This window comes from Rhineura floridana, chromosome 6 (assembly GCF_030035675.1).
Source record: "Rhineura floridana isolate rRhiFlo1 chromosome 6, rRhiFlo1.hap2, whole genome shotgun sequence".
NCBI classification, from domain to species: domain Eukaryota; kingdom Metazoa; phylum Chordata; class Lepidosauria; order Squamata; family Rhineuridae; genus Rhineura; species Rhineura floridana.
In genome coordinates, this window is record NC_084485.1 from 53889776 (window position 1) to 53911134 (window position 21359).

Sequence of the window (21359 nt, forward strand, 5' to 3'; positions counted from 1 at the left end):
TTAAAATACTTCAATAGGAAATTTCTGTACTTAGCTTGAGGAAAGCTGAGCTATGGAACTCCATGCCACAAGGAAAACACTGTAGAAAAGAATCTAGCAATTCCTAAAGATGTAATTTCCAGACTTTCCAAAGTGGGAAATGATGTCAGTAATTGTCAGTTGATTATGCCAAATTCTGCTTCCACCTGCCACCATTTTGTTACTGCTCTGCTTCTGCACCACCATTTTGTGAGTGGCAGGCCTCAGAAATGTTCCGGTGTTTCCAGTGGGCCCTGGGAGTAGAAAGTGTGAGAATCCCTGTATGATATAATAGACCTGTGTGTTATCTCTGCCCACTAAGATAGCCTGATGCACTCTGTTCTGGGGCAGGATGCTATCCCATTATCAGTACTGAAGTAATTTTTAACTGCAGTCCCATCGGCTTCTGTATGTGGAATAGGCAGGGAGGAGGTCTTGGGCTGGCCCTGGTAGGGCCAAACCAAAATATTTATTTGAAGAAAAGTCCCAGCAGTAAGTATTAGGGTGCAGCAGAACAATACAAAAGACATTCCTTACTAGCTTAACTAGTTAAGGAATGAATTCTGAACCACTTCATGGTCAAGAGGCAGTAACTGAGGAGAGCTGTTGTTTAAGAGAAGTGTGATATGCCATTATATCAAGGATCTGCCAAGTGTGAATAAGACCATCACTCAAACTGTAAGGAACACAGGTGTCTCAGGCCACAGTAGTATTATGAATGGATACTACAAAGACACTATAAGTCCCCAGTATGTGTATAAACACACACTCATCCAGAGTAAACTGAAATTTTGTTGCTCTGCCCCTGGACATCTTACTGCTTGGGAAAGGGGGGGGTTGAGTCTAAGGGAGTGTTTGTATAACGGAATGTAAGTGAGCAGGAGGACAATGAGGCCTCCTCTACTAGACTGCATGTACTGGGTGTCTTGTAAGGTCATTTCTATGCACTCAGTTTCTGTTATTTACACCTGTACTGAGTATGTGCCCAGAGGATCATTACCAGCCTGCATGAGAGTTTGGAAGTGGCAACCCTGTCGAAACCCCGGTTGAACTATGGAATACAGAAATGACCCGGACGGTTGACACGATTGCTCCTGAGCGCCCACTCCTGTGTAGAGCTCGTACGGCTCCATGGTATACCCCAGAGCTGAGAGCGATGAAACAATAAAGGAGACGGCTTGAGTGCAGATAGAGACAAACTCCTGGTGGATGCAGTTACTCACCAGTAAGTGCCTATGGTAAGTTGTACATAGGGGCAGTGAGGGCAGCAAAAAACAATACTTTGCTGCCACTATCAAATCATCAATCTGCCACCCAGAATTGTCCGGGGGCTATTACACGCCGGCCCCAAGGACATGGTACAACCATCTGAGGCCTGCTGTAACGAATGTGCTAGGCACTTCCAGGATAAAATCTTTAGCATCTGCCAGGACTTCAGTGTTATAGCAGGTGAATCAAGCAAGGTTTCCAGAGCATAGCCTTGTCCTGATATCTTGGATGAGTTTCAGTTGGTACAGCTTGAGGACGTTGACAAGGTGATTGGACAGGTTCGTGCAACCACTTCTGTGCTGGATCCTTGCCCTTCTTGGCTAATAAAAGCTAGCAGGGATGGAACAGCCGGCTGGGCCAGAGAAGTGATTAATGCCTCTCTGTGAGAGAGAGTGGTCCCTGGCCACCTGAGAGAGGTGATAGCGAGACCACTCCTGAAGAGACCTTTCCTGGACCCAGAAAATTTTAATAACTATAGGGCGGTAGCAAATGTTCCATTCCTGGGCAAAGTCCTTGAATGAGTGGTGGCAGGCCAGCTCCAGACACTCTTGGATGAGACCGATTAGCTGGATCCATTTCAGTCAGGTTTCAGGCCTGGTTTTGGCATGGAAACAGCCTTGGTCACCCTGTATGATGACCTCTGTCAGGAGAGAGACAGGGGGAGTGTGACTCCGTTGATTCTCCTTGATCCCTCAGTGGCTTTTGATACCGTTGACCATGGTATCCTTCTGGGAAGACTGTCTGAGTTGGCAGTGGGCGGGACTGCATGGCAGTAGTTCTGCTCCTATTTGGCGGGTCGGCTCCAGAAGATGGTGCTTGGGGAACTCTGCTCGGCACCCTGGATTCTCCATTATGGGGTTCCGCATGAGGTCAGTTCTGTCTCCCATGCTGTTCAACATCTACATGAAACCGTTGGGTGCAATCATCCGGAGCTTTGGAGTGCGTTGCCATCAGTATGCCGATGACACGCAGCTCTATTTCTCCTTTTCATCTTCTTCTATCAATGTTCTGAACCGGTGCCTGGCTGCAACAATAGACTGGATGAGGGCTAATAAACTGAGGCTCAATCCAGACAAGACTGAGATGCTGCTAGTGGGTGGTTCTTCTGACCAGATGGTGGATGTCCAACCTGTCCTGCATGAGGTTGCACTCGCCCTAAAGGAGCAGGTTCGTAGCTTGGGGGTTCTCCTAGAACCATCTCTGTCACTTGAGGCTCAGGTAGCCTCAGTGGCGTGGAGTGCCTTCTACCAACTCCAGTTGGTGGCCCAGGTACGCCCCTATCTGGACAGGGATAACCTCCAAGTTAGATTACTGCAATGTTCTCTGCGTGGGACTGCCTTTGAAGACAGTTCGGAAACTGCAGTTTGTGCAAAATGCAGTGGCTAGATTGGTAACAGGGACCAGATGATTCGAACATGTAAAACTGATTCTGGCCCACTTGGATTGGCTGCCTTTATGTTTCCGAGCTTGATTCAAGGTGCTGGTTTTAAGCTATAAAGCTTACATGACTTGGGACCACAATACCTGATGGAACGCCTCTCCTGATACGAACCCATCCATACACTACGCTCCACATCAAAGGCCCTTTTCCGGGTGCCTACTCCGAGGGAAGCTGGGAGTCTGGCAACAAGGGAGAGGGCCTTCTCAGTGGTGGCCCCCAAATTATGAAATGATCTCCCTGATGAGGTGCACCTAGTGCCAACACTGTTATCTTTTCAGTGCCAGGTCAAGACTTTCCTCTTCTCCCAGGCATTTTAGCATGTGTTTTTAAATTGCTTTTTAAAAATGTGTTTTTTAAAATTTGTATATTTGTTTTTAATGTTTTTAATTGTTGTAAACCGCCCAGAGAGCTTCGGGTATGGGGTGGTATATAAATGCAATAAATAAATAAATAAACCCATCTCTGTGGGAAGCTGTGTGTCTGATCGCTTTTCAGTTTCATGCATGGGTTGTGAAAGAGATGAGATGATGTTTTTATGCCTTGGAATTAATCTGCTTCTTAAAACTCTGCAGCCAGCAAGCTGTGTTTGTTGCATCACATAAAGCACAGCATCATATCCCTTGAACAATGACTTAGTCCATCTATTCTCAGTGGAGACTCTGTCACCAGGAACTGTGGGCCTCTTAGTGATTGCTCAACTGCAGCTGTATGTGTGTGTGTTACTGAGAACGGAGAGTGTTTAGAAATGGTATTGTGGAGAGAGGTTTGTTTTTTTTAAAGTGCTATCAAAAATGATAGCATTTATTTTTAAAAAAATAATCGTTGTAGTGTACAATAACTCACAGGTTCAATGCCTGCTAAGTTGAGGCCTCACAATTTTTAATTCAGTCCTGCCATTTCCTGCACATGACAGAAGAAGATCTGCTAGTGGCTACTTGGAAAATTTCATCCAAGTAAAATCTTTTTGATGTTTCCATGTAACATCTAAAATGAAAATTTGATAACAAAGACGACGTTTCCTAGGTGGATGGAACTGATTACCCACATTCTACTGTACAAAGCAATCCCAGCATATTATTGAGGTCTGTTTGTGGCATGACTGAAAACATTGTGTTAAACTGATAACTTTGGAGTTGTACATGTGGGGAGCAAAACGTGAGGGTGGCTTTATGCATACCTGTGCAAAGCAACTGTTTCTAGCAAAAGCACTTTTAAAGTAACATGCCAGAAAAAACCCCACTGCATGTTACTTTAAGCAGGTTACAGGAAGTTGGTAGACAGCCTCTGCACTAAATCTTTTGACGCCGATATCCTGAGTATTCCAATACAGCATTTTTATATCTGACTGTATGCTTAGTTTCTTACAGGCTGAAATTAACATAGAGAGATATACATTTTTATCATTATTTATATTTATTTATAAAAGTATTTATATACTGCCCTCTCATCAGTGATGCTATGTTGCTGTGTGATGTACAGCAACATAAAAACATTTTTAAAAGTAGTTAAAATATCTGGCTACTCAAGAAATCAAAGATTTGCTCAGCTTTAATTTATACAATTTAAAAGTTACTAGTTTTATGCCCCTCATCGGTGAGCACTGCCCTTTTCCATATATCAGAGCTGCAGGCACATTGTTGTTTTTTGGGGGAGGGGGTTGTATGGTAGTCTTAAAAGCCCTCCATGCATCAACAGGAGAGAACTTTAGTGTTTTGTTTGCCGCCCTGGGCTCCTGCTGGGAGGAAGGGTGGGATACAAATTAAATAATAAATAAATAAATAAAACTATTGTCTATTTGATGTAGTAAGAAACTGCATAGCACTTAGAAGCAAAGAGTAGCACAAACACCACACAGCAGCCTGCTCCTGAGTACAGTGGACCTTTCCCACATAAATTATATTCCTATTTGTTGGAACATAAGAAGTTGTCTCATGAAGGTCAGGTTTTTTGCCAAGAGCATCACTAAATACTATGAGCACAGGACCATGACACATATCTGCATAAACATATAGGGCAGTATTCAATTAAATCCTTGCACTAACAGAATGGCTTCAACTAGCACAAGGAGATTCCTCCCCTCCTCCCCCTGCGTATGTCCTGTGCCATCCCTGAATCTGTTCAGGAGGGTTGGGGGAACTGCCAGAACAGATTTAGGGAACATGCAACGGGAGGAAATGGGGAGAATGTTCCGTTACCTAAGGAAAACTCCATGCACTGATAGAATGTTCGACTTAGCACTGCGTTGAATACAATCAACAGTACACCTCTAGGCAAATTAAAATGACGGAAGGCTGGGGTCTCATTGGTATTTGGCTTTGTAGTGTGTTCTACAAGTAAAGCCTTTTTTAAAAAATGAGTGACATGGTTAGATCTTGGGACAAAATCCCCAGGCCCCCTGGTCCACCTCCTCATAATAGTCCTGCTTTTTGCCCATCTAGCTTAATACTGAGTATTTCAGCCATCCTCATTCTGGTGTCCTCCAGGTGTATTGGGGTATTAACTCCCATCAGCCCCAGCCAGCATGACTATAGTCCAAAACTCAGGGAGGGCATGCAGTTAAAGAATGCTGGTCTGCTCCAACAGGCAGTAGCTCTCCAGGAGTTCAGGAAGAAATCATTCTTGTCTCCTACTACTTGATTTGTGTTCTTCTCCTTTATTTTAATTGCAGCTGCCAGGGATTCAACTTGAGAACCTACGCATGCAAAGCAGGTGCTCTACTACTAAGCATTGGTTCTTCTCCATGTTGTTTTTTGTGAGGCTCACAGATGCAAAGAGAACTCTGTGGCATGCCCTGAACATGACTCCCTCCTATTCTATCCTGTCACACCCTCTGTCCCCCCCCCCCCAGCATGCACCAGCCATTCATTTGAAGGGCAGACAGTAGCTGAGGTGCACCCAGGGTTAAACTCCACACAAATGGAGGTTTTAAGTAGCACCATTCTGCTACATTGATGGCTCTTCCCTCGCTGGCTTTTTGATAATGAAATGATCTGTGAATGACCTGAGGTTATTACACTCTGCAGCACAGTAAGTAGCAGGAGCTGATATATAATGGTGAGCTCTCAGACTGGAAGCCTGGTGCGATCTTATCTTTTTTTAAAAGGGGAGGGTGAGCGAAATGAGGTGAGGAAAACTAGTTTACCTCAAATACTGTTTTAATGGAGTTGTTGTTGCCAAAATAGGTAACCACATAGGCATCTAACTGAATGAGAAGTTTCTTGAATCACTTCCTCAGATTATTTAGCTAACAGCAGCTTTTTTTTTCTTTTTTGCATATGGACTGGTTGTGTGGCACAGTGGAAGAGGGATAATGGAGCACCTGAAGGGCATTTTGTCTGAGGATTGTACTGTATGGGTGTTTTGTGAGAAGAGAAAGTGATTTACCATGTGAGGGTGGTATGGTTTTTGTTGGAGGGCTTTTGATTTTTTTTTTCATGAGACATTCACCCTTATTAGTAAAAATGTTTGTTGATCTTCCATGGTACTGCAACATCTCAGGCAAATCAGAGTCATATGTTTCACCGCTGATGCTGCAAACAAACACCTTTAACACATTACTGTGTGTTGGGAAAGTGGGTGAGGCTTGGGGGGAAATAGCCTTGTGGGCCAACTTCAGATTCCTGCAAGGCCTTGTTTGGCCCACAGCTGGAGGCTCTCAGTGCCTGCTTCCCTGTACATTGTGTGTGTGGTGGGAAGAACCACACAGACCAAACACTGGAGATTTAATGTAAGTGAAAGGCCTTGTGTGAAGCCCATTTTATATCTCTAAAACTCAAGTGAGTTTTACAAAAAAAGTGCTGTGACTAGCCTCAAAAAACAGTGGGGGTACCTGAATAACTATGTTCCTTTGTCAGCTACTGTTGTTATCTCAGGAAAACCAGCATGTGTAAATGACAACAGCAATCATAGTTGTATCCCTGCTCTTTCTTCCTCCTACCAAAGCAGTAACCACCCACCCCTTTCCACCTTCTTCAATGAGGCAAATAGTTACTCCCACTTCTGTGATCCATGGGCTGGTAGAGTGGCTAAGAGGAAGTTCCTGCTTCAAAGTTCAGTTCAGCTGTGAACTGATTAGGTAGCTTTAGTAGGGTTACCATCATTTTGTCATTTCAAACAAAGTACATTTGGCTTCGATAAGTGAAAAGTAAGAGTATGCTGTTGCACCTTCTCAAAAAGAGTACGGTTGGTAACCCTAGCCTTAGGCAAGTAACCATCTCTCAGTCTCAGCTTCCCATCTGCAATATGAGCATAACGATATTTCTGGGCCAGGTTATAGGGCTATTGTAAAATTTCCTGATATATGTGAACGCTCTAAAGGTATACATCAATGCTAAATGTTATTATTAAGAAATACAGTGGGGCCTGTATCTGAGTGTACACACAGTAGGGATGGATGAGAATTTCGATTCAGTTTGTATTTAAGCCAAATTCATGAAATTTGCACTTTCTGAAACACGAGATCTGAAACACAGCCATCCTTAGAAATTTGCACTTACTCAAACTCCACAATGCAATTCATCAACTAAAAAATGTTTACAGAAATGCATATATTATGGGAAAGTGTGCATAAAAATGGATATATGAGTGAAAATAACATGCACAAATGTGCTGAATGATGAGAAATGACTTGCAAAAATGTGTTTATTAGAAATTCACACTAAAATGCTGGGGAATTTTCATCAGGATTTTTTTTAAGCAAATTGCTGCAGAAATGAGGAGAACTGAATTTAAGACTGGAAGAATTAGAAATGAAGAGAACCTAAATTGACAGATCTTTCCATCCCTAGCACAGAGGCATGTACCTTGTAATGCATTTTATCTAATTAGATTAACATCTAATGTGCCTTTTCCCTCTCACCTGAGACAGAGCTGAAGTGAGATTATCAGCTGAGCATTAAAAACAAAATTGCAGGACATAATTGATTTTTGTCCTGGCGTGCTTTCAGGAATGTTTTACATTGAGTAACAAAGAGCAGGGAGGCCATTTTACTCAAAAGTGCATTCTAGCAGTGGACAGCTATTATACATGAGTAAATTTACTGAGTATTTGGTGTTTGGAGATTGTCTACTTTCTTCTGCATAGGAGGAGGGGAAAGTGCTGTTGCGCTCAGGTTCTGCTTGCAGGCTTCCCATTGAGGCACCTGATTGGCCACTGTGAGAACAGGATCCTGGACTAGATGGGCCACTGGCCTGATCCAGCAGGGCTCTTCTTATATTCTTAAGTTTCCCTCCCTCTCTGACTAGATGTTTCTGGTTCTAATAAATTTGCACCAAAAAAGTTGGTATTCAGTGCTAGTTGTACTCAGTGTAGACCCGTTGAAGTTAATAGACGCTACTAACTTCAGTTCGTTAGTTTCATTACTCTGAGTAGGATTTAGCCAAAAACAACCCAATGATTGTATTAGAACACAGATGTGGTTTGCTTTTCCCCTAATGCTCCTCCATGTCCCCACAGTGTAGCAGAAGAGCACAAGATCAGCTGCTCCTATGCCTTCTACAGCAGAGGTTCCCAAACTGTGGTCCATGGACCACCAGAGGTCTGTGAGCTTCATTCAGGCAGTCTGGAGCATGCCCACATTAAATATTCATATTGATTTTGAATTGTATTTTCATTGCTCCTTTTATTTCTTATGTTGTATTTTATTGTATTATAGTGTGAATTCTACGGAATGCAAATTGAAATACAATATCAGAAATAAAAGAAGCAATAAAATTCCAATTAAAAATCATACAGCATCTAGCACAGTGCATTGCAATGGCTACAACAGGGCAGAAAAATCTCTAAGTGGTCTGCCAAGATCCTCAAGCAATTTTCAGGTGGTCCATACTAGCAAAAAAGGCTTGGGAACCACTGTTCTACGGTGTCTGGAAGCACAGAAAGAGCTCACATTTTCCACCTTTGCAGAATTTTATGCAAAAGCTCTCAGCTGCCTCACTTTTGTGCCACAGGTCTGTGCTTTGTAGAACTGCAGAACTGCACAGCAGGGTCCTTGAAATTGCTGTTGGCAGGGAGTAGGGAGCTTGGCTGTCTGCCAGCTACCCAGGCTCTCTGGGAGTGCACTTTTAGGTGAACCTGCCAAGGGGAATATTTATTTCCACTTGGATCAGCAATGTTGTAAAGGCATTTCTTTGCCATTGGCAATTTCTGTCTGCTCTAAGCAAGTCATTTCCTGGAACCACATTATTTGTTAGGTTGGGTAGGTTATTGTACAAATAAGCCAGGAGATATGGAGGGCAGACATCCTAGTCAGAGTGGTACAACATAATTGATTGCTATCCCTTCCTTTTTATATTATTAATTAGATTTATTAGTTACTTGTTACCAAGGTCTCCAAGCAACTTAAATTTAAAAACATAAACATATTATACATTAAAAATTCATTAATATTCTCTTACAAGCAATTCACACACACAAACCCTCCCCCTCACCCCAATAACAGCCACAGGAAGGTTTGACGGCAGACTAACATCAGAACAAAATCATCAAAAACCTGGGGGGAAAGTCTTTACCTGGTGCCAAAAAGATGTCAACAAAGGCATCAGGTGGACCTCACTAGGAAGAACATTCCACAGATGGGGAGCCACAATGGAAAAGGCTCTGTCCCTTGTCGTCACCCTTCAAGCCTCATCTGTGAGAGGTGTATTTGTTAAAGTGTCACACTAGAACTGGGGAGACCCAGACTGAAATCCTCACTTTGTCATGAAGTTTATTGGATGACCCTGGACAACTCAGTATTTGTTGTGGGGATAAAATATGAAGTGGGAGGGCCCTTGTATTCTGCACTGAGCAACTTGCAAGAAAGGTGGAATGTAAGTGTGTGTGTGTGATTATATATAAAAATATGCACCATCAATGCACATGGCACTTAAAGGCTACTCAGCTAGCATAGAACACGATCAGGAAGCCAGTTTGGAGAATTAAGGAGGGCATCACATAGAGCAGAGTTATGGAATCTGGGGCCCTCCATGTGTTGTTTGACTGCAGCTCACATCATCAACTGTCATTGGCTATGCTGGCAGCTGGAGCTAGAAGGAGTTGTAGTCCATCAATATCTGGCAGGCTAGAGGTTTCCCATCTCTGAGACAGAACAGTAAGAGAGGTGAATGATTTTGGTGGGAGATTTCTAGATAGAACTAAGAGGGCTGATGTGTGAGAGGAGAAGGTCAGAAAGGAGGAGGTTTTAGTGCATTTTAAGAGCCATTATTGTGGTTACTTATATAACTCAGATAATAATTATACCAGTGTAGTCAAATAGATAAAGAAGTCATCTCATCCATCCTGTTTTGAAAGAAGCAAACCAGTGAGTTGGCTCACAAGGAGTGATTACATGAGACTTGAAGGGGGGGGAGCTTGAAGCATGAACTCCACCCCTTCAAAGGTCTGTCCCTAGATCCCTTGGAGCTGGACCAGACTAAAAATTAAGTTTGCACCCCACCTCTGCTTACTTACAAACTAGTCCTCTCTGCCAGTTCCTGTTCCTCCTTTCTCAAGGGGATAAAAGGCAGAGAGAGGGCTCACTACCACAGAGGAAAGACCTTACAGAGCCTCTTTAGCTGGAACTTCTTGGGGAAGGGGGAACTGAAAGATGCTCCCCCACCTGTTGAAAAAATGCATTGATGTGTGTGTTGCAGAGCCACATGGAAGAGCCCTACCATATGCAGCATCCATGCCCTCTACTTCAGGAGTGTAGTGACGGGGGGATGAGGTCATTGCCCCCCAAATGATAATTCTGCCCCCCAAATGAAATTTCCCTTCGGTCCTCAAATTTCTAGCATTGCAGTAACTTAAAACTTCAGTTACGCTTTTAGAAATACAGTTTAGGCATCTGAAGATGGCTAAGTTACCAAGGGAATGCGCACACTGCAAATAAAAGAGGTAAAAGTGTGAATGAACACAAATCTTGATGGATGGGGGAGGGAGTTGGCAAACAAGGGTTTGCAATTGGAGGAAGGGAAGGATGGTATTCAGAGTAACTCCCCCTCCCCTGTAGTAGTCAGCCAGCCTCTGTAGGTGGTGGGTGTTATTAGTAGATCTGCTGAGTGTGCCTAGGCGTTTGAGCCTAGACTGCAGCAGCCTAGCCTAGTCCAGGGAGGACCTGAGAAGAAGCAGAGAGGTGAGTGAGCTGGCTCTCCAAGGCCCAGGAAGTGTAATGAGACCATACTAACTTAACCCACGCAATGAGGAGCTGGAATATTGTATGTGTATGCATGTTTGGTGGGCATTTGTTCCCAAGTTTGTTTAAAATTTGAAAAATTCAGTCCTTTCAAGCTGGTTCCATTTTAAAATGGTTTTGAAGAGTACAGCATAGATAGAGCCTTAGTTGCACCAGTTTTAGTTGCTCCACCCACCTGTGCAAATGATCATTATAAATAATTCACCTTATTTAACTTTTCTCATGCGAATTTATGTACCACCAAAATAGAATGTGTGAGATTCCATCAGAAGCAATGTTAGCTGGCTGGCCCAGGGCCTTTCTGTAGAACAGAGATTGTCTGGTTGTACAGTTAATTCTAGCACCTGTAGTTCGGAGAGAGTTATAGTTCCTATGTGACATGCTGTCAAGCATTTCCTTATAAAGTGATATATATAGGTATTCATTTAATATTTAAAGTGAAACTTCTCTTCATTGCTTTCCTGGCATGGCAAAAGAGACCAGGGTAGTTAGTTCCAGGAAGCAGCTGCTTCAGGAGAACTGAACTCACAGTTCACGAGCTTACTAAAAGATTACACTTTTACAAGAAAGCCTTTCTGCGCATATACACTTTGTGTGCTGCAGGACTCACCTTTGGTGAGCTGTGTGTGAAAATTCATTCTCAACTTTGACACACGTGCTGACACCATACAGATGTTCAATGCTTCATCAGAGAAAAGTAAACTTAGTGATCTTGGCTTTTGAAAGTAACATATTTGAAGGAATTTCAAGTGAACAGTTCCTCTGCAAATATACAGAGAAATCACGGTGCATTAGACTTTATTAACTGTTCAGTTCATTATGGTAGGATGACTTCCACAATATACATTTACTTCTTAGTCACTGTTTTTTAGTTTACATAACTATTCTGCATGTGGAAAATAATTGTATTTTAAATTGATTTGCTTTTTTGTAAACTTCACAAGTCATAGTTCCTAATTAAAATGCATAAATTGGGGTTCATTTTTGTCATTACCTATGATAACATTTCCCACCAGAAACCTCTTTATAGTGACCAATCCCCTAACCCTTCTGCCCCCCCCAATTTTTGTCTCTGTCCACCCAACGAAAATGGTCTTGCTACACTCTTGCTCTGCTTTCTGCATGTTTGGCCATTGTGTACAATGGCTCTACAAAATGGCTAAACACAGGGATGGCAATGTGAATGCCAGAGCTAACCTGTGCAACCTCACAAAGCTCCTTACATACATAATGCGGAACCCTGTTCTGTAAACCGCCTTGGTATTTCTGTGAAATGGAAGGCAGTCTACACATGATTTTAATAAATACAAATAAATAAAAACCCAGAGAGCTGGGCTTGAGCTTTGAAAGCTAGCTGCAGTTTGGGATGCTGTCTGACTGGTTCTGGCAATCCAACATGGGACAGTGTTTTTTTAATACTAGAATGTTTCAGCTGTGCCTCCACCAATGCTCAGCCTGCATAACTGTAAAGAATTGCAAATGTTATGAAATGTCAGTAAGCCTCCATTGACCTACTTCCAAAACCTTTGTTTTACCTTTTGTAAGGTCTTTCTGGGAAGGAGCAAGACTTTTCTCCTTGTTCCTCAGACTAGGTGGTTGCAGTTCCTTCCACAGATGAAAGCAGATGCTTCTGTTATGCGTGAACACCTATTCTCACACCAAGGACCACTGCCTGAGAAAAGAAAATAGGCACACATACCTTCTTCCCTGACTCATTTTTTCTGCAGTATCTGCCGCTGAAGCAGGATGTGATCATAAACTGACCACAATAGTTTCCTTTTTTTTTGTTTAAGCTTAAGAATAATTCCCTCTATTTTAGCCTGTAAGTTCCATTGCTTATGTAACCAAAATGGCACCACCCACAGACCAGAGGGAGGTATTGGCAAGCTTAGGGATACTCCACAGTTTACAAAGTAGAAAAATCTAGAGGGAGAAAAAACCTTTGGGGGTGGGGGCAACCTCAAAACACCCCAGTGGGAACCGAGTATGCTGAGTGACTGCAGCATGCTGAATGTGTGGAAGCAGAGAAAAATGGGGGCAGGGGGAATGGAATGGAGTCTTGAACAGCACTCCTGCTATGACATTTTGTTACAGTTTCTACTTGTGTTTAACCAAATCTTCAGTCTCACCACAGATCTGACTGCGTAGTCTTTAAAAATAACTGCAACTCACCACATTCAGCAATATTTACAAACTAGCTAGGCAGTTATTCAAAAGGGAGAGGGTTGGCAGAAAACCAGGACCCTGGCATTTTGTGTCTGGATGCATACATAACCTGAAATATTTTAATGGGCATGTGTGCACATTCACAATACTTAAAGAAAAAGTGTTCCAACATCTCCCAAAAGGCAGACTATGACCAAAATGGTGACAGTGTTTTTACCAAGGACAGACAGGTACCAGAAAGTAGTATCTAGTACCACTTTGTAAGGAGGAACAATTGGAATATATGAATGCAGGGGAGACGAAGATACGTTTTCAGCTTTCTAACTATTTTTGGATGATCTCAGCTTAATTGTATTTACCTGAATCTTTGAGGAAAGAGCCCCTCTGCTTGAGCGTTTTTGGAAGGAAAGGGCCATGCTGAAAGGGGAAGGAGGAATGTGTTGTGACTGATGGAGCTGCATCTTGGTGATGGGTTTTAACAGCCAGTCCCACTTAAAGGACTGTTTGTCTTTGCCTGTAAGGGCCTTTGTTGGGATAGTTAAGTGAAGGGCACCTCACACTCTCTAAATAAGCCACTCATTCACTGATCAAGTCTGAGGACCTTTTCAGTAACTTGGCAAAGGCAGATCTTGTAAGCATCATACCGACAGCATCTCGTTTGCAGCTTTCCATGACAGGGATTCCCTCAAATCTGGCTTACTAATAGCCAAACAACATAATAGTTTCGTTGTTGGTGAAACTTGGCCACAAACAAACTGGCAAAATGAGTGGTTCACAGTCAAGGGAACTGGAATTTTATTGAGGCTGGTTTGGGGAGCTCAGTAATCTGCAGCATCATAGAGGAATAGCCAATGTCTTGGCTTGAGGCTGCAGAAAAGACAAGTCCTCCACTATAGAGCTCAGCCTGGGCAGGCCAGCAAGGCTGCATCTGATTCAGACATACATGGCTCGGTCAGAACAGTGTCCTGTTGGGTAGACTTTTTTAGCAGGGGAGGAGGAAATCTCCATTTTGTGTATCTTTGAGAAGCCTTTATTGTGGACAAGAATAACTGCAATCCAAAGAGGGTGCTTGTAAAACCTCAAGAGCTCAGATATAGGATTCTGTTGAAACAGATGAGGCTGCTAGAGGGTGTCACATGTTTCCCTCACAGGAATGAGGTACAACTCTACTACAGTGCAAATGAGTACAGAATTGTGAGGCGGGTGTCACTCAGCTGCAGCTGGAAATCCAGCAGCAGCACAAAGCCATGTGTTGTGTGGCCTTGTAAAAGCACTGGCTATTGTCTCTTCCTCAGTCATTCTGTGCCATGAGAGAAAACTGGGTTGCCCCCCCCATACCCTCTCTCTTCAACTTGGTTGGAGTAGGCATATTATTTCTATCAGATCTTTGAGAGTGTCAAAAGGCCTGAGCATTCTTAGCGAAGTACTCTCCGCACAGGAACAACTCTACACGTTTTATTAGAATTTCCCTCCTTACTGGAGGAACAATGGCCAAGTGACTGATACCAAACCTCTGGATTGAAAACCACTACATCCATAACTCACATTCAGCCTCACAGAGTTAGGGAAACAACCTGGAATTGTTCTGGGATGAAGATAATTCTAATCTAGGGTCAGTACCTGTCTTTATCATGCTCGGGGGTCCTGTCGGGCTGAGGCCTCAGTCCTAGAAATATCAGGCTGTTACCAAGATACTTATCAGCACAGACAGGGTTTTTGGTGTAGCACAGTCCAAAGAAACCAAGGTCAGCCACGAGGGAATCCATGTGGGTTTTTAAAGATTTCCCCCCCCAAGATGTTTTGTTTTAAAATATTTTAAAGTCTGTTTTTAAAATGTTTTAGAGTGTTTTTAGTGTTTTGCTTGCTGCCCTATGCTCTTTCTGGGAGGAAGGGTAGGATATAAATTTAAGAAATAAATAAATAAAATAAAAAAAAGAAACAGTCCAAGGTCAGTATCACCAGGTGTTCCACAAGGTATTCCAAGAATCATGGACAAGGAGCCAAAGGATCTATGTTGCTCCCAGCAACAGAAGGAGGCCTTATAAACCCTGACCTCCTAAATCATGCCCTAACCACAGCTGCTGGTAGTAAAGGAGTATCAGGGATTGCTCACTCACAAGTAGACCCCTTACTAAGACTGAATCCATAGATGCATACTGTGCCACTGCTTTTCAGCCTGGACCCAAAGCTGCTGGTGTTCTCGAGGACTTGGGGTGGTGGTGGTCCACCACCTCCTCCTCCTCCTCTGACATTTCCAACAGGTCTTCCACAGGTATCAACCCAGAGGGCCCCTCAAGGGGATCCTTGACATTGGATTCAGGAGGCCCTGCCTGCTCCTCAAGGTCCATGAACTGCAGGGTCTCTTGTTTGTCCTCTGAGGATTCAGGGTCTGACACGATGTCAGAGCCAGGCATGACAGACTTTTAGGTAATGTTTATGGGTCTGTCATATGTGATAGAATAGAGCAGTTAAGTGTTTGGTGACCTCCCTCAAGTTCAAGATGAGGTAACTGTAAACTCTTGGTTTCTTTCCCAAGAAAGAAGAGCTTTTCTTGAAAGCAACATGGATGGGATATTTATAAATCATGGGGCAGATTTAAACATTCTGGAAAGAGCTTATAAGCATCATGCAGAGAGGCAATCATGCAAAGCCTTATTTATCCCACACTGTCTCATGCTCTAATGCTCTAGCAACTCCTCACTAAGTGAATGTCCAGATATGGGTTAATTTAAAGGAACTGTTAACAGATAGCTTTCTGTGTGTATATAACCTTTGGGTGTGAACAAACATGTACACAAATCAGAACTCACCACATTTTTTCTTCCATTTCTCATGCCTGGATTCATCTAACCTTTACAACACACTTGACAGACATATTGCCCAGTAAATCAAAGACTGATTCAGTAGTCTGTCTTGCCCTGTGCCCCATGCTTCAGCTGGGCTGTTTGCAGTTTTTATTTTTAAAGTACTATGGGTATATTTATTCAGTTAAGTGTACATTCCTCTCCTTTTAAAAATAAAATAAAATTGTTATATGTTAGAATACTGCTTCAAGAATAACGAGGGAGTGGATTAGTGATATCACCAGTATTCAGCCAATCAACACTGTGCACAGCTAGCTTCTGCCATCAATGCACACAACTCGTTTCCCCTGACTTCAGTCAGCAAAAAAAGAAAAATACACACAGAGCATTTTTGAGCGTACTGATCCAAATCTCTGTACTCATCATTGTTAACACAGCATGTTAATAGTTTTGGACACAAACAAAAGTGTGTTAATGCCAATAGCAGTCCTTATTCTGTAGCATATGAATGGGGTCTTGGAATTGCCTGCCCTGGGAGTTTCCAGGAAGAACAAGGAGTTGTTTGTTTGCAGATTTTCTGTGCTCACCAGCCCTTCCTTTAGCTATTAACCTTTTGGGTTTTGTTTTGCTTTTCCAGTTGGCAGGTTCAGCTGTCGTCGCATTTGGGCTATGGCTGCGGTTTGGAAATGTAATAAGAGATTTAGCGACTGATGAAAAGTCCCCAGAATACTTTTATATGGGTAAGTTCTGTGTAAATACTGACTGTGTCAAGATCCACTTTCTTCAGCTCGCAAAACAAGAAACTGGGTATCTAAATGGCAGAGCCCTTTACACTTCCACAGTGCTCTAGTGATATACACTGACAACTCTTTCATCTTATCAATTACAGCCTGCTTTCAGTAGAGCAGCAGTAGAAACAGAAGAGAGAAGGGCTGGGAGTGTCGGCTGTTTAGGGTCAAGAAATGCACATCTGTGCAAAATCAAGCACAGCATAGTAGAAACAATGTAGTATGCTCATGGGGTTGAGTGCCCTTGCTGGCAGCTAGAAAATCCAAATTCTGTTACTGTAAATACTGCAACTTGGACAATTTGCAAATGTTTATTTAATTTTCAAGCTCTGTGATGTTAGTTGTGAAGAGCTCCATGGGATTTCAACTCTTTTTCCTGAGGAATAGAGACTACGATGGAACTACATGTTGCTCAGGTTGTAGTTTGAAGTGACACATGAGTGTATGAGAAGAGCTTCTTAACCCTTTTCCTTCACACACTTTTTCAACTAAAAATGTCTGCTGTTACCCCCCAAGGGGAAAATATATGGGCAATCACTACATATTCATGTAACTTTTTCTTAGGACAGGGTGGGGAACATTTTCCCGACGAGGACCACATTCCCTTGTAGTGATTTGTTAAGGGCCACATGCTGGCAGTAGGCAGAGTTGAAGCTAGCAGTAGGCAGGGTCAGAGCTGAAAGTGAGTGGCCAGGCTGCCCACTTTACTCACTCTATTTTTCCTTCTCCTTTCTCTCCCTGCCCGCTTGCCTGCCTAGTGGCTTGCTGGGAAACAGAAAGAGCACTCTTGCTAGAGATCTAAACTGATTGCTTGGAGAGGACTTTCCCCCTGTCTTCCTTCCATTGCTCCATACTTTTTCAGATTTCCCTTCCATTACTCACAACCCCACACATGAAAATAGACTGAGTTCCACATGAAATTAGGCCCTCAGGACATAGGTTGCCTACCCCGTCTTAGGATCAGCCCACCTAGTTAGCCCATTTGTAGCAGAAGATGACTATGGTGAATGATGATTGCCTGACCTGGGTCTGGGATCAGGGGTTGGTTGGTTTTGGGTTTTTTTTTTAATGAAGAATGTTCATGCCCTGCTTTTAAAAGTTAAAAAAAGATGGACAGTTGTTTGAACAGAGGAGGAGAGGAAAGGCAAAATACTAAACTGGAATTCAGTTTGCTAATTCATATATTTATCAAATAAGTTGCCAAGGCAAGGGGAATCCATATAGATATCCATGTATTATATTGTGGATTTGAATGTGAAGTGACCCACGTGAGTCTAGAAAACACAGTGACAATGTGTGGGCTGTGCCAAAGAGGCATTTGATTCCAGTTATTCTAAGTGTTTTCCATTTGATGTGGGATCTTGTGACAAAATATTTTGTTTATGCTTGTTTCATCCTTATTCAATCCCAAATGTGTAGGAAGGAATGCACAAGTGTGCTTGCATGTCTGGCCAAGATCAACCACTGAGCTGACTCTCAGAGTAAGAGAAATACTGGCAAAGCTGAACTTGCAACAAGACTACAGGATGATCCATAGTACCACAGAGCCTCTGTTATTCCTCCCAAGGGCTGACATCTCTCCAGAAAGCCTTACGTGTATCTTATACAGTGAGGAGCTGGCCCAGCGCTTAGTGTTTAGAGGATAAAGGGCCATCAGACTTAAAGCACTTACCAGACCGTATAGCAATTGATACCCCTTTTGTATCCCTTTAGGGCCAGTTTGTCAGCAGACCTTGATTCATAGGGGAAACAAGAACTGAATTCATTAAAAAATCCTTCCTAGTGCATCTATTTATTTATCCTAGAACCAAATACTTTCCAGCCTGGACTTTGCAATCAATGAGTGAGGCCCTGCTTGTGATTGTGTTCATGGTGGCGACAAAAGATCTATTACACAAGACAGGATGTTCTTGGTGGCGGCATCCTACCCATGGAATTTCCTCCCAGATGAAATCAGGTTGTCCTCCATGTTCGCTGTTGGGTACAATTTGAAAACTCACCTGTTTGTTTAGGCCTTTGGGGGCATAATTGGTTTTAGGGAGGTATTCTCTGCAGCTATTTTTATTGATGAGGATCTGTCTGATGTCTAAATGTATTGTTTTATGTTGTTAGCTGCCCTCTGCTTCATTTGGGAGGAAGGGTGGGATATAAAAATGACAAACTGAGAACTGATATAGTGCTGCTTGTACAAGGAGGTTCCCTCCATGTATATGAATGAGCGTGATGCTGCTGCCATGTACCCATTTATTTGGGAGTAAGTCCCACTGAACTCAGGGGTACTTGCTTATGAGTATAGGGCTATGCTGTTAGTCTGCATTTCGGTAATGTTAGCCCATAAGAAAGATTTCAAATACCTTTATTAGGCCAAACAGAATGTCTCAAAATAGTGTGCAAGCTTTCAGGTTCTCCAGAACTCTTCATCAAGCTAAATGGAAAGCAAAGCATCAGGGAGGAAGGGGGAAAATGGAATCGGCCATTGCGGCCTATTGCCGAAATAAAACACAAACACCATTCATTGGGTTAAATCATGGGCCACTTTATTAAACGGAATCAATTAGAATAATGAACCTGCAGAGGGGAAATCAAGTGCGGCAGCATTCTGATGATCCAGGCAAAGCCTGCTCGCAGCCATAGGGCGACCAAACCTTGCCTGAGCCCGGGGCTGCCCTGTGCCAGACCCCAGCTCAAGCCACACCCTGAAGATGTGTAGGGGGTCCAACCTGCATCACCGCCCCCCGGAGCCGTGAATCTCCGAGCGGATGAGGCACGTTGGCCCCAAAGGCGGCCCGTGTTCTGCCCCCCGGGCCGTATAGGCCTGAGCTGCAGGCCCCCGGACCGCCAATCGCCCCCAAAGGTGCCTAAAGGTGTCACCTAGCTGCCCTTTCCCTTTAAACCTTTTCACGCACTTCTTTGCCACAAAAGGGGGACAAGCCTCTGCTTAGTCTCCCTTTACCCCACACCCGATAAGAATCTTATGCAGACCCCTCTGCAGGTCCATCAGGAGGATGGCATTGTTGCCTCCCGAACTGCATGTCAAGCATGTCTGCCACTGAGGGCCTTGCCCTCCATGTCTGACAACAGCAGACAACCCAAGGCTACCGAGGCCTCAACTGCATGTCCTCACATGCCTGCCACTGAGGGCCTTGCCCTCCATGTCTGACCACAGCAGACGACCCAAGGCCACCGAGGCCTCAACTGCATGTCCTCACATGCCTGCCACTGAGGGCCTTGCCCTCCATGTCTGACCACAGCAGACGACCCAAGGCTACCGAGGCCTCAACTGCATGTCCTCACATGCCTGCCACTGAGGGCCTTGCCCTCCCTGTCTGACCACAGCAGACGACCAGAGGCTATTGTGGCCTCAACTGCATGTCCTCACCTGTCTTGCCCTTCAGTAACCAAGGCAATTCCCACCCAGGGGAATGACCCTTCCATGTCTGACCACAGCAGACGACCAGAGGCTATCGTGGCCTCAACTGCATGTCCTCACATGCCTGCCACTGAGGGCCTTGCCCTTGAGTAACCAAGGTCATTCCCACCCCGGGGAATGACCACCACTTGTGGGACCTTCCGCACTGAACCCTGCTGGAACAACATGGATAGGAGACCATCCCCAGTGCATACTCTGTCGACCCAGCCACCAACTGTGGCCCACCATCAGAGGCCTGGCTGTGAACCAATGTGCGTTTGCAGCCCCACGACCAGCCTAGAAGATCATGCCATGGCTGCAGAGTAGGCTGTGAAACTGCTCCATCCCCGTCCAGCAACCTGCCAAAACAGAAACAATAGTGAACAATTGGGTCCTGGACCTTCAGACTCACCCCAGGGGTGAATGTACTCCAGGTAGGCAATTCACCTGCCGGGTATGCAGCCCTAATTCCATAGGAGCATTTCCCCCCAAAACCCCCATGCATCTGCTCCTAGGCTCTGTGACGCTAGGCAGAAACTTTATGAGGGAAGATCCCTCCCCCTGATTATCAGGCAGTCGGGCCCTACAGGCCAAAAACCAAAACCAAAACAAAAACACCATGACGCCCTCACGGGACAAGTGTCCAGTCCTGGGGCAGGATAAAATAATGGTGTGCCTCTTGCGCCCCTGGTCTGCCTGGAAACAAACCTTGGACAGCCGGATGGTGTGAGGGCCGCTGCCTGCAACAGCTGGTCACAGGGCACCTCCCTGACCAACAATCCCTGGCGGGTCAGGTGAACATGGACACTTTGTATAGCCCCTGCCGGCCTGTAACTCCCAGAAATCCTCTCCTGCTCTCTGATAGCTGGTGAGCATGCTGGGGCAAAGATAGGCATATGGCCATCTCTGACTCCCCTCCCCCATCTCCCAGTGTGTGGTATGGGACTAGCAGTTCTCACACACACCCCAGAGTCGGTCCCTCCTCTAACTGAAACACCATGGGCACACTGCAGGAAAAGGGGGGGCACACCACAGGTTGGTACGTAAGGCAGCCAAAACAAAGACAAACCCTGAAGCTGTGGTAAGGAACCTGCACCCAAAGTCCACCCTACCCATGAACCGTAAATCATGAAAATAGTGCCCTACTACTTCAGAGCCCCCTCATCTCCTGACTGTCCCTTCCAAGAAGGAGCTGAAGTGCTCTATACAAGAATACAGCAGCCCATAGGTAATGCTCTGCTGCATAGTCGACCAAAAAGGCAAAAACTCGAGAGCCGTCAATGTAGGCAC

At 44.2% G+C, this 21359-nt stretch overlaps 1 protein-coding gene and 1 long non-coding RNA gene across 4 annotated transcripts in view; one reads left to right on the forward strand and one right to left on the reverse strand.

The window, feature by feature from the left end:
* Positions 1-21359, forward strand: part of TSPAN2 (tetraspanin 2) — a 111972-nt gene that overhangs the window by 31822 nt on the left and 58791 nt on the right. For all 3 annotated transcript variants that reach the window (XM_061631903.1, XM_061631902.1, XM_061631904.1), the window contains exon 2: positions 16510-16612. In XM_061631903.1, the coding sequence (XP_061487887.1) occupies positions 16510-16612 (103 nt within the window). The remainder of the gene's footprint in view (positions 1-16509; positions 16613-21359) is intronic.
* The window catches only part of LOC133387336 (uncharacterized), a 32571-nt gene continuing 30397 nt past the window's right edge, over positions 19186-21359 (reverse strand). Inside the window, exon 3 of the long non-coding RNA XR_009763455.1 lies at positions 19186-20428. This is a non-coding gene — a long non-coding RNA (uncharacterized LOC133387336). The remainder of the gene's footprint in view (positions 20429-21359) is intronic.